Source organism: Chiloscyllium plagiosum, unplaced genomic scaffold (genome assembly GCF_037043375.1).
Source record: "Chiloscyllium plagiosum isolate Xiang-an unplaced genomic scaffold, Cpla_swu_hap1 HiC_scaffold_6, whole genome shotgun sequence".
NCBI lineage: Eukaryota > Metazoa > Chordata > Chondrichthyes > Orectolobiformes > Hemiscylliidae > Chiloscyllium > Chiloscyllium plagiosum.
In genome coordinates this window covers 2,787,523-2,800,923 of record NW_028270144.1, presented here as the reverse complement: position 1 = coordinate 2,800,923, position 13,401 = coordinate 2,787,523, and the positions used below count along the sequence as shown (strand labels likewise).

Sequence of the window (13,401 nt, the reverse complement as noted above, 5' to 3'; positions counted from 1 at the left end):
GATTACTCTGCACTGCTAGATCAGTCCCCGATTACTCTGCACTGTCAGATCAGTCCCCGATTACTCTGCACTGCTAGATTAGTCCCCGATTACTCTGCACTGTCAGATCAGTCCCCGATTACTCTGCACTGACAGATCAGTCCCCGATTACTCTGCACTGACAGATCAGTCTCTCATTACTCTGCACTGACAGATCAGTCCCCGATTACTGTGCACTGTCAGATCAGTCCCGGATTACTGTGCACTGCCAGATCAGTCCCCGATTACTCTGCACTGCCAGATCAGTCCCCGATTACTCTGCACTGCCAGATCAGTCCCCGATTACTCTGCACTGCTAGATCAGTCCCCGATTACTCTGCACTGTCAGATCAGTCCCCGATTACTCTGCACTGCCAGATCAGTCCCCGATTACTCTGCACTGCATGATTAGTCCCCGATTACTCTGCACTCCCAGATCAGTCCACGATTTCTCTGCACTACCAGGTCAGTCCCGATTAATCTGCACTGTCAGATGAGTCTCTGATTCCTCTGCAATGCCAGTTCAGCCCCAGATTACTCTGCACTGCCAGATTAGTCTGTGATTACCCTGCACTGTCAGATCAGCCTCGCAATACTCTGCACTGTCAGATCAGTCCCTGATTACCCTGCACTGTCAGATCAGTCCCTGATTACCCTGCACTGTCAGATCAGTCCCTGATTACTCTGCACTGTCGGATCTGCCTCTGATTACTCTGTGCTGCTAGATCAGTCCCCGATTACTCTGCAATGCTAGATCAGTCCCCGGTTACTCTGCAATGCTAGCTCAGTCCCCGGTTACTCTGCACTGCCAGATCAATCCCCGATTACTCTGCACTGCCAGATCAGTCCACGATTACTCTGCACTGCCAGATCAGTCCCTGATTAAGCTGCACTGCCAGATCAGTCCCCGATTACTCTGCACTGCCAGATCAGTCCGCGATTACTCTGCACTGCCAGATCAGTCCCTGATTACTTTGCACTGCCAGATCAGTCCCTGATTACTCTGCACTGCCAGATCAATCCCCGAATACACTGCACTGCCAGATCAGTCTCTTATTTCTCTGCACTGTCCGATCTGACTCTGATTACTCTGCACTGCTAGATCAGTCCCTGATTACTTTGCACTGCCAGATGAGTCCCTGATTATTCTGCACTGCCGGATCAGTCCCTGATTAATCTGCACTGCCAGGTTGGTTCCCGATTACTCTGCACTGTCAGATCAGCCCCTGATTACTCTGCACTGTCAGCTATCAGCCCCTGATTACTCTGGGCAGCCAGATCAGCCCCTAATTACTCTGCACTGCTAGATCAGTCCCTCATTACTCTGCTCTGCCATGTCAGAACCAGATCACTCTGCACTGCCAGGTGTGTCCCCGATTACTCTGCACTGTCAGGTCAGTCACCGATCACTCTGCACTGCCAGATCAGTCCCCGATTACTCTGCACTGCCAGATCAGTCCCTGATTACTCTGCACTGGCAGATCAATTCCTGATTACGCTGCATTGCCAGATCAATCCCCGATTACTCTGCACTGTCAGATCAGTCCCTGATTACTCTGCACTGTCAGATCAGCCTCTCATTACTCTGCACTGTCAGATCAGTCCCTGATTACCCTGCTCTGTCAGATCTGGCCCTGATTACCCTGCACTGTCAGATCCGTCCCTGATTACTCTGCACTGTCAGATCAGCCTCTCATTACTCTGCACTGTCAGATCAGTCCCTGATTACCCTGCTCTGTCAGATCTGGCCCTGATTACCCTGCACTGTCAGATCCGTCCCTGATTACTCTGCACTGTCAGATCAGCCTCTCATTACTCTGCACTGTCAGATCAGTCCCTGATTACTCTGCACTGTCAGATCAGTCCCCGGTTACACTGCACTGTCAGATCAGTCCCCGATTACTCTGCACTGCCAGATCAGTCCCCGATTACTCTGCGCTGCCAGGTCGGAACCAGATCACTCTGCACTGCCAGATCAGTCCCCGATTACTCTGCACTGCCAGATCAGTCCCCGATTACTTTGCACTGACAGATCAGTCTCTCATTACTCTGCACTCCCAGATCAGTCCCGGATTACTGTGCACTGTCAGATCAGCCCCCGAATACTCTGCACTGTCAGATCTTCCCCCGAGTACTCTGAACTGCCAGATCTGTCCCCGATTACTCTGCACTGCCAGATCAGTCCCCGATTACTCTGGACTGCTAGATTAGTCCCCGATTACTCTGCACTCCCAGATCAGTCCCCGATTACTCTGCACTCCCAGATCAGTCCACGATTACTCTGCACTACCAGGTCAGTCCCCGATTAATCTGCACTGTCAGATGAGTCTCTGATTCCCCTGCACTGTCAGATCAGCCCCAGATTACTCTGCACTGCCAGATCAGTCTGTGATTACCCTGCACTGTCAGATCAGCCTCTGATTACTCTGCACTGTCAGATCAGTCCCTGATTACTCTGCACTGTCAGATCAGCCTCGTATTACTCTGCACTGTCAGATCAGTCCCTTATTACCCTGCACTGTCTGATCAGTCCCTGATTACTCTGCACTGTTGGATCATTCCCTGATTACTCTGCACTGTCAGATCAGTCCCTGATTACCCTGCACAGTCTGATCAGTCCCTGATTACTCTGCACTGTTGGATCTGCCTCTGATTACTCTGCGCTGCTGGATCAGTCCCCGGTTACTCTGCAATGCCAGATCAGTCCCCAGTTACTCTGCACTGCCAGATCAGTCCCCGGTTACTCTGCACTGCCAGATCAGTCCCCGATTACTCTGCACAGCCAGATCAGTCCACGATTACTCTGCACTGCCAGATCAGTCCACGATTACTCTGCACTGCCAGATCAGTCCCCGGTTACTCTGCACTGCCAGATCAGTCCCCGGTTACTCTGCACTGCCAGATCAGTCCCCGATTACTCTGCACAGCCAGATCAGTCCACGATTACTCTGCACTGCCAGATCAGTCCACGATTACTCTGCACTGCCAGATCAGTCCCCGATTACTCTGCACTGCCAGATCAGTCTCTTATTTCTCTGCACTGTCGGATCTGCCTCTGATTACTCTGCACTGCTAGATCAGTCCCTGATTACTCTGCGCTGCCATAATATTCCCTGATTACTCTACACTGCTAGATGAGTCCCTGATTACTTTGCACTGCCAGATGAGTCCCTGATTATTCTGCACTGCCGGATCAGTCCCCGATTACTCTGCACTGCCAGGTTGGTTCCCGATTACTCTGCACAGTCAGATCAGCCCCTGATTACTCTGCACTGTCAGCTATCAGCCCCTGATTACTCTGCAATGTCAGATATCAGCCCCTGATTACTCTGCACAGCCAGATCAGCCCCTAATTACTCTGCACTGCTAGATCAGTCCCTGATTACTCTGCTCTGCCATGTCAGAACCAGATCACTCTGCACTGCCAGATGTGTCCCCGATTACTCTGCACTCTCAGATGAGTCTCTGATTTCTCTGCAATGCCAGTTCAGCCCCAGATTACTCTGCACTGCTAGATCAGTCCCCGATTATTCTGCGCTGCCAGAATATTCCCTGATTACTCTACACTGCTATACGAGTCCCCGATTACTCTGCACTGTCAGCTCAGGTCAGTCCCTGATTATTCTGCACTGCCAGATCTGTCCCCGATTACTCTGCACTGCCAGATCTGTCCCCGATTACTCTGCACTGCCTGATCAGTCCCTGATTACTCTGTACTGCCAGATGAGTCTCTGATTTCTCTGCACTGCCAGTTCAGCCCCAGATTTCTCTGCACTACCAGATCAGTCCCCGATTACTCTGCACTGTCAGATCAGTCCCCGATTACTCTGCACTGTCAGATCAGTCCCCGGTTACTCTGCACTGCCAGATCAGTCCCCGGTTACTCTGCACTGCCAGAGCAGTCCCCGGTTACTCTGCACTGCCAGAGCAGTCCCCGATTACTCTGCACTGCTAGATCAGTCCACGATTACTCTGCACTGCCAGATCAGTCCCCGATTACGCTGCATTGTCAGATCAGCCTCTCATTTCTCTGCACTGCCAGATCAGTCCCCGGTTACTCTGCACTGCCAGATCAGTCCCCGGTTACTCTGCACTGTCAGATCAGTCTCTGATTACTCTGCACTGCCAGATCAGTCCCCGGCTACTCTGCACTGCCAGATCAGTCCACGATTAGTCTGCACTGCCTGATCAGTCCCCGATTACTCTGCACTCCCAGATCAGTCCCGAATACGCTGCACTGTCAGATCAGTCCCCGGTTACTCTGCACTGCCAGATCAGGCCCCGATTACTCTGCACTGCCAGATCAGTCCCCGATTACTCTGCACTGCCAGATCAGTCCCCGATTACTCTGCACTGCCAGATCAATCCCCGAATACACTGCACTGCCAGATCAGTCTCTTATTTCTCTGCACAGTCGGATCTGCCTCTGATTACTCTGCACTGCTAGATCAGTCCCTGATTACTCTGCGCTGCCATAATATTCCCTGATTACTCTACACTGCCGGATCAGTCCCCGATTACTCTGCACTGCCAGGTTGGTTCCCGATTACTCTGCACTGTCAGCTATCAGCCCCTAATTACTCTGCACTGCTTGATCAGTCCCTGATTACTCTGCTCTGCCAGGTCAGAACCAGAACACTCTGCACTGCCAGATGTGTCCCCGATTACTCTGCACTGTCAGATGAGTCTCTGATTCCTCTGCAATGCCAGTTCAGCCCCAGATTACTCTGCACTGTCAGATCAGTCCCTGATTACCCTGCACAGTCTGATCAGTCCTTGATTACTCTGCACTGTCGGATCTGCCTCTGATTACTCTGCGCTGTCAGATCAGTCCCCGATTACTCTGCACTGCCAGATCAGTCCCCGGTTACTCTGCACTGCCAGATCAGTCCCCGGTTACTCTGCACAGCCAGATCAGCCCCTAATTACTCTGCACTGCTAGATCAGCCCCTAATTACTCTGCACTGCTAGATCAGTCCCTGATTACTCTGCTCTGTCAGGTCAGTCCCGATTACTCTGCACTTCCAAATCAGTCCCTGATAACTCTGCACTGCCCGATCAGTCCCCGATTACTCTGCACTGCCAAATCTGTCCCTCATTACTCTGCACTGCCAGATCAGTCCCTCATTACTCTGCACTGCCAGATCAGTCCCCGATTATCTGCACTGCCAGATCAGTCCCCGATTACTCTGCACTGCCAGATCAGTCCCCGATTACTCTGCACTGCCAGATCAGTCCCCGATTACTCTGCACTGCCAGATCAGTCCCCGATTACTCTGTACTGCCAGATCAGTCCCTGATTACTCTGCACTGCCAGATCAGTCCCCGACTACTTTGCACTGCCAGATCAGTCCCCGATTACTCTGTACTGCCAGATCAGTCCCTGATTACTCTGCACTGCCAGATCAGTCCCCGACTACTTTGCACTGCCAGATCAGTCCCTGATTACTCTGCACTGTCAGATGAGTCTCTGATTGCTCTGCACTGTCAGGTCAGTCCCTGATTACTCTGCACTGCCAGTTCAGCCCCTGATTACTCTGCACTGCCGGATCAGTTCCTGATTTCTCTGCACTGCCAGATCAGTCCCTGATTACTTTGCACTGCCAGATCACTCCCCGATTACTCTGCACAGCCAGATCAGTCCCCGATTACTCTGTACTGCCAGATCAGTCCCTGATTACTCTGCACTGCCAGATCAGTCCCTGATTACTTTGCACTGCCCGATCAATCCCCGATTACTCTGCACAGCCAGATCAGCCCCTAATTGCTCTGCACAGCCAGATCAGTCCCCGATTACTCTGCACTGCCAGATCAGTCCCCGATTACTCTGCACTGCCAGATCAGTTCCCGATTACTCTGCACTGCTAGATAAGTCCCCGATTATTCTGCGCTGCCAGAATATTCCCTGATTACTCTACACTGCTATATGAGTCCCCGATTACTCTGCACTGTCAGCTCAGGTCAGTCCCTGATTACTCTGCACTGCCAGATCTGTCCCCGATTACTCTGCACTGCCAGATCAGTCCCTGATTACTCTGCACTGTCAGATCAGCCTCTCATTACTCTGCACTGCCAGGTGAATCCCTGATTACCTTGCAATGCCAGATCAGCTCGTGATTACTCTACACGGTCAGATCAGTCCCCGATTACTCTGCACTGTCAGATCAGTCCCCGGTTACTCTGCACTGCCAGAGCAGTCCCCGGTTACTCTGCACTGCCAGAGCAGTCCCCGGTTACTCTGCACTGCCAGAGCAGTCCCCGATTACTCTGCACTGCCAGATCAGTCCCCGATTACTCTGCACTGCTAGATCAGTCCACGATTACTCTGCACTGCTAGATCAGTCCACGATTACTCTGCACTGCCAGATCAGTCCCCGGTTACTCTGCACTGCCAGAGCAGTCCCCGGTTACTCTGCACTGCCAGAGCAGTCCCCGATTACTCTGCACTGCTAGATCAGTCCCCGATTACTCTGCACTGCCAGATCAGTCCCCGATTACGCTGCATTGTCAGATCAGCCTCTCATTTCTCTGCACTGTCAGATCAGTCCCTGATTACTCTGCACTGTTGGATCTGCCTCTGATTACTCTGCACTGTCAGATCAGTCCCCGGCCACTCTGCACTGCCAGATCAGTCCCCGGTTACTCTGCACTGCCAGATCAGTCCACGATTACTCTGCACTGCCAGATCAGTCCCCGGTTACTCTGCACTCCCAGATCAGTCCCCGAATACGCTGCACTGTCAGATCAGTCTCTTATTTCTCTGCACTGTCGGATCTGCATCTGATTACTCTGCACAGCTAGATCAGTCCCTGATTACTCTGCGCTGCCAGAATATTCCCTGATTACTCTACACTGCCAGATGAGTCCCTGATTACTCTGCACTGCAGATCAGTCCCCGATTACTCTGCACTGCCAGTTTGGTTCCCGATTACTCTGCACTGCTAGATCAGTCTCTGATTACTTTACACTGTCAGATCCACCCCCGATTACTCTGCACTGCCAGAACAAACTCTGATTACTCTGCACTGTTAGATCAGTCCCTGATTACTCTGCACTGCTGGATCAGTCCCCGATTACTCTACCCTGTCAGACCAGTCCCCGATTACTCTGCACTGCCAGATCAGTCCACGATTACTCTGCTGTGTCAGATCAGTCCCCGATTACCCTGCACTGTCAGATCAGCCTCTCATTACTCTGCACTGCCAGGTCAATCCCCAATTACTCTGCACTGTCAGATCAGCCCCTGATTACTCTGCACTGCCAGGTCAGCCCCAGATTACTCTGCACTGCAGATCAGTCCCCGATTACTCTGCACTGCCAGTTTGGTTCCCGATTACTCTGCACTGTCGGATCAGTCTCCGATTACTTTTCACTGTCAGAACAAACCCTGATTACTCTGCACTGCCAGATCAGCTCATGATTACTCAGCACTGTCAGATATCAGCCCCTGATTACTCAGCACTGTCAGATATCAGCCCCTGATTACTCTGCACTGTCAGATCAGCCCCTGATTACTCTGCACACCCAGATCAGCCCCTAATTACTCTGCACTGCAAGATCAGTCCCTGATTACTCTGCACTGCCAGATCAGTGCACGATTACTCTGCACTGCCAGATCTGTCCCCGATTACTCTGCACTGCCAGATAAGCCCCTGATTACTCTGCACTGTCAGATCAGTCCGCGATTACTCTGCTCTGCCTGATCAGTCCCCGATTACTCTGCCCTGCCAGATCAGTCCCCGATTACTCTGCACTGCCCGATCAATCCACGATTACTCTGCACTGCCAAATCTGTCCCTCATTACTCTGCACTCCCAGATCCGTCCTTGATTACTCTGCGCTGGCAGATCAACCCTCGATTACTCTACACTGCTAGATCAGTCCCTGATTATTCTGCGCTGCCAGATCTGTCCGCGATTACTCTGCACTGCCAGATCTGTCCCCGATTACTCTGCACTGCCAGATCAGCCCCTGATTACTCTGCACTGTCAGATCAGTCCCCAATTACTCTGCTCTGCCTGGTCAGTCCCTGATTACTCTGTACTGCCAGATCAATTCCCGATTACTCCGCACTGTCAGATGAGTCTCTGATTCCTCTGCACTGCCAGATCAGTCCCTGATTACTCTGCACTGCCAGATCCGTCCTTGATTACTCTGCGCTGGCAGATCAACCCTTGATTACTCTGCACTGCCAGATCCGTCCCTGATTACTCTGCACTGCCAGATCAGCCTCTCATTACTCTGCACTGCCAGGTCAATCCCCGATTACCCTGCACTCAGATCAGCTCATGATTACCCTGCACTGTCAGATCAGCCCCTGATTACTCTGCACTGTCAGATATCAGCCCCTGATTACTCTGCACTGTCAGATATCAGCCCCTGATTACTCTGCACTGTCAGATCAGCCCCTGATTACTCTGCACTGTCAGATCAGCCCCTGATTACTCTGCACTGTCAGATCAGCCCCTGATTACTCTGCACTGCCAGGTCAGCCCCAGATTACTCTGCACTGAAGATCAGTCCCTGATTACTCTGCACTGTCGGATCAGTCTCCGATTACTTTACACTGTCAGAACAAACCCTGATTACTCTGCACTGTCAGATCAGTCCCTGATTACTCTGCACTGCCAGATCAGTGCACGATTACTCTGCACTTCAGATCAGTCCCTGATTGCTCTGCACTGCCAGGTCAGAACCAGATCACTCTGCACTGCCAGATGAGACCCCGATTACTCTGCACTGTCAGGTCAGTCCCCGATTACTCTGCTCTTCCAAATCAGTCCCTGATAACTCTGCACTGCCAGATCAGTCCGCGATTACTCTGCACTGCCAGATCAGTCCGCGATTACTCTGCACTGCCAGATCAGTCCTCGATTACTCTGCACTGCCAGATCAGTCCCCGATTACTCTGCACTGCCAGATCAGTCCCCGATTACTCTGCACTGCCAGATCAGTCCCCGATTACTCTGCACTGCCAGATCAGTCCCCGATTACTCTGCACTGCCAGATCAGTCCCCGATTACTCTGCACTGCCAGATCAGTCCCCGATTACTCTGCACTGCCAGATCAGTCCCCGATTACTCTGCACTGCCAGATCAGTCTCCCATTACTCTGCACTGCCAGATCAGTCCCCCATTAGTCTGCACTGACAGATCAGTCCCCGATTACTCTGCACTGCCCGATCAATCCACGATTACTCTACACTGCCAAATCTGTCCCTCATTACTCTGCACTGCCAGATCCGTCCTTGATTACTCTGTGCTGGCAGATCAACCCTCGATTACTCTACACTGCCAGATCAGTCCGCGATTACTCTACTCTGCCAGATCAGTCCGCGATTACTCTGCACTGCCAGATCAGTCCGCGATTACTCTGCACTGCCAGATCCGTCCCCGATTACTCTGCACTGCCAGATCAGTCCCCAATTATTCTGCACTGCCAGATCAGTCCCTCATTACTCTGCACTGCAAGAACAGACCCTGATTACTCTGCATTGCCAGATCAATCCCTCATTACTCTGCACTGCAAGAACAGACCCTGATTACTCTGCACTGCCAGATCAATCCCTCATTACTCTGCACTGCAAGAACAGACTCTGATTACTCTGCACTGCCAGGGACCTGTGGCGTTATAGTCAGTTCCAGCTTCCTGAAGAACCCAGACCTGAAGCTGCTGTTAGAAAGATGGCGTTTTTCTAAATTGTGAAAGGAGAGTTGTAGAGGGACCGTGACAATCTTCCCTTGAAACCCCAACTCTTACCAACACTTATCCTGGGATAGCCTTTCACTTGTTTCGTCTGATGTAATCCTTACTGCTGTGAATATGCCTGGCTCATTGCTGACTCAGTTATCAACTCTCAGATCCTCCTGAACTGCACATGGTGAGAATGAAAAGGAAATTTGATTTTTTGCTGTTAGGATACAAGTCCAATTTTCCCTTAAGTTTTCAATGACAAGGTCAGTATCTCAATAACAAATGGGAAGTTTCCATCTATTTTCATTTCATTAATACCCCAAAGTGACTTACTGATGTGTCTTGCAATTCTCCCCCTCTCTCCCAAGTGCTATATTGGTGGTTTCAGAGGGTCATTGTGTACATGTTGTAGGAATGATCATCTGGCCTGTCAGAAATCTGGGATGGCATCTGGCTGAAAGCAAAAATCAGGGTGAAACCAAACTATAGAAAAAAGAAACTGAAATAATGGTAAATGATTATACGTTGAAATGGCTGCATTCGATATTGGGGATTGACCAAATTTATTCTGCTATTATAAGCCAGTGGAATACCATTGTGAATTCATGTTTTGAAATTACATACACATGAGCAAAGTTGAACAAATAATATCACAGGACAGTTCACTGAATACATACCCAGCCAACTCCCTGAAGATCAAGAATCCAAAAGATACTTTCAGTCATTATTCCATCAACATCAGAGTCAGGGATACAGCCTTGTGAAGGCTGGGAATTTCACTCTATTGAAGTTGAGGCAGGGAACATGAAACAGGGAAAAACTCTAGCTGTCATATTTGGCAGTTAGTAATATTATAAAAAAACCAAAGATAGGTTCAGTCACCCCAGTGGAAGGCTGTGCTGAAAGACAGGAGGATTTTATACAGTACTGTCGAGCCAACTCACTGACCATTGTATTTCAACAATGGCTATCAGGAGGTGGTGTGAGGAAGATAAATCTGAGTCACACTGTTATAATAACTGAAATTTAAATTTGAGTGAGTGTGGTTTAAATTTAAGTTCCACGTTGTTTCAATAAAGTATACAAAACAAATGAAATTCAATGCCAGTAAAGACTTATCACAATTTAAATAGGTTTTAGTACTTGAACATACTGGAGCACAAGTTTCCAAGTTATAGGTAATGTGTAAAATTGTTCACTTATTTAGTAATCTTACACATTACTAAAGTTGTATTAACTAAAGTTGTTTTATTTTCGGCTGTTCAGTTATAATGATAAAATAAAGTCTATGGACTATGGCTATCCAAAACAGATAAATAGCAGCTGGCCAGGAATCGATGACAACATAGATGCTGCCTTACAGAATAATGGTAAGTGTATCATTGTGACAAAAGTTTCTTAAAACTTCAAATGGATAAGAGTTTTACTGTCATTGTCCATTTAAATTCAGCTGGATAACAGACTTCAGGAGAATTAGTACAATAATTGGAATGATATCCTTTATAATTGCTGATGAAACACAAAGATTACTGCAGATAAGATTATTGGGCCAATTCTGTTTTTTAAGCAAATTGAATACAGTGGTATTTTTCTGATTATTTTTCCTAGGATTCCTTTACTTCTTCAGTGGGCCACGCCTGTATGAATATGACAGCTGGAGAAGAGAAATTGTTCGTACGTTAAATTCTAACAAATGGTTGGGATGCTGAGCCTCTGAATTCAGACTCACTATACAACGTATATTTTAGGCTAAAGGTCAAATCTCTGTGGCCAAATGGTTATAAGGAGGACAGTTCTGCTACAGAATTTAATTAAATAACATGATTACAACAAATCCTTTTAATGCATCCAATGTTTTTTAACATTGTAACTGTATTAAATGATTGAGCAATGCTAAATCTTTATAAATATAAGGTATTCAAAAGGATAGAAGTGAATCCATGAGCAGTCCATTGAGCATCTTTTATTGATAGACCACCCCACTGTATGGTCAGAGTTTAATGTGTACAAATGTAACACAAATAACGTTGGAGGTTGTTCATTGTTGCGTCTTTATGACTCAATGATGCCTTTTTTCAGATTATTGCCTCCTCCTGTTACACAAGTAATTTTCATGGTCAATTCTATGGTTTGGAATTTAATTGCACCTGAAAATGGGTAGATAAGGATGAGATCAGGAATGCTCATTCCTGTTACTATCAATATATGAAACACACAATCTATATCGCATGCTAATTCTGATCATTTCTATGATCTGCTGTACTTCATTGACCACTGCCAATGATGTGAGTTGATAATTATGGTTAACCTTTGATTAACACAATAGTTACATACCTGAAAAGTGAAATCATTTTATTGAAACACATTCCCATGGTAACTTACATAAGTGTTAGGGCTATGTTTGCAGAATGTTGAACTGGGGCAGAATACTGACACAAAGCTAATATGAAACACCAAAATAGACATGAAAATCTGCAAAAAGAATATATTTTAATGCTTCTCGTATACAATCTTGTTTCCCTGGAAGTGGAGGGTTATCACTCAAATACAGACCAGACAGCCAAAGCATGCTGGGTTCACTATGAAACATATCAGACAGCCCAAAGTTCCAAAGCGTGGAGAATAATCTTTCCAAATTGTCTCAAGGTTTTGTGGAGAGATGAGGAACTTCATTTACAAAGAGAGATGGAAGAAGTGGGTCTTCTTTGCCTTGGAGAGGAGATTTGATTGAGATAAACAAAATCGAATTCAAAACTGCAATAATTACAGTAATTAATCTGTATTTATACCGTATGGTTAATGTGGTAAAACATTTCAAGTTCCATGAATTAACGTGAGTATTAATTCATGGAGCTGGACACTGAGCTACATAAGACTTTTCCATTTCGATTTAGATGTAGGTTTTATTGTCATGTGTTCTCAATACTGGGTACAGGATTACCGCACACAGCACCAAAGTCTTAGTTACAGAAATAGAGAGAGAAAAAAATAAATTAAAAAGTTCAGTATGACGGTGTTCTTAGCATAAAAAGTAGAAGAATAAAGAAATAAAGGTGAAAGTTAAACATTACAGTCCTTTAAGCCATGGACCTGCAGATGGTCCAGGCTGAGCTTTTCCCAGAAGAGCTCGCTCTCCCCGGTGCTGGGCTGAGACCTATCCCAGAATGCCAGGCTTTGCCACACCTCACAAAGTTTCAGCACTGACCGCCACCTTGTTGCTGACCAGCACTGCTGCCAGCCGCTGCCGCGCTCCATCACTGCTGCTGACTCCAAAAGGTAAGAAACATTAGAAACTAAAATGAAACTGAGAAAAGAAGGAAAAGGGGGTATTAGACAAATGATCAAAAGCTTGGTCAAAGACTTGTGCTTTAAACAGCGTCACAGCAAAAGGAAAAGGGGCAGAGTCATCAAGAATAAGTAGGAGAATTAAAAAGCTCAAGTCTTGGTATGTGAGTGCACAGCAAATAACAAAATTAACAAAACCAAAGCTGTGAAGAGATCAGATTTGGTGGGGGCTGCTATCTCAGAGGAATTTAGGCAGGTTAGAGAATTCACAGGAATCTGAAAGCTGATGAGCATATGTCAAATGATGCATTCAAAATGGGTGGTTAATTTGTCATCACCCAGTGAATAACATCTCTGACAGAATTTAGCAGGAAATTATAAATATTTTAAGTTTTTGTCCAATGA

The 13,401-nt window shown here is 47.7% G+C and overlaps 1 protein-coding gene across 2 annotated transcripts in view; it reads left to right on the top strand.

The window, feature by feature from the left end:
• LOC122550422 (matrix metalloproteinase-20-like) overlaps window positions 1-11,855 on the top strand; it is an 85,813-nt gene extending 73,958 nt beyond the window's left edge. The window contains exons 9-10 of one of the 2 annotated variants that reach the window (XM_043691132.2): window positions 10,978-11,081; window positions 11,320-11,855. In XM_043691132.2, the coding sequence (XP_043547067.2) occupies window positions 10,978-11,081; window positions 11,320-11,420 (205 nt within the window). In that variant the 3' untranslated portion in view covers window positions 11,421-11,855. The remainder of the gene's footprint in view (window positions 1-10,977; window positions 11,082-11,319) is intronic. The other variant, XM_043691131.2, reaches the window with a different exon arrangement.
• The last annotated feature ends 1,546 nt before the right edge of the window (window positions 11,856-13,401 follow it).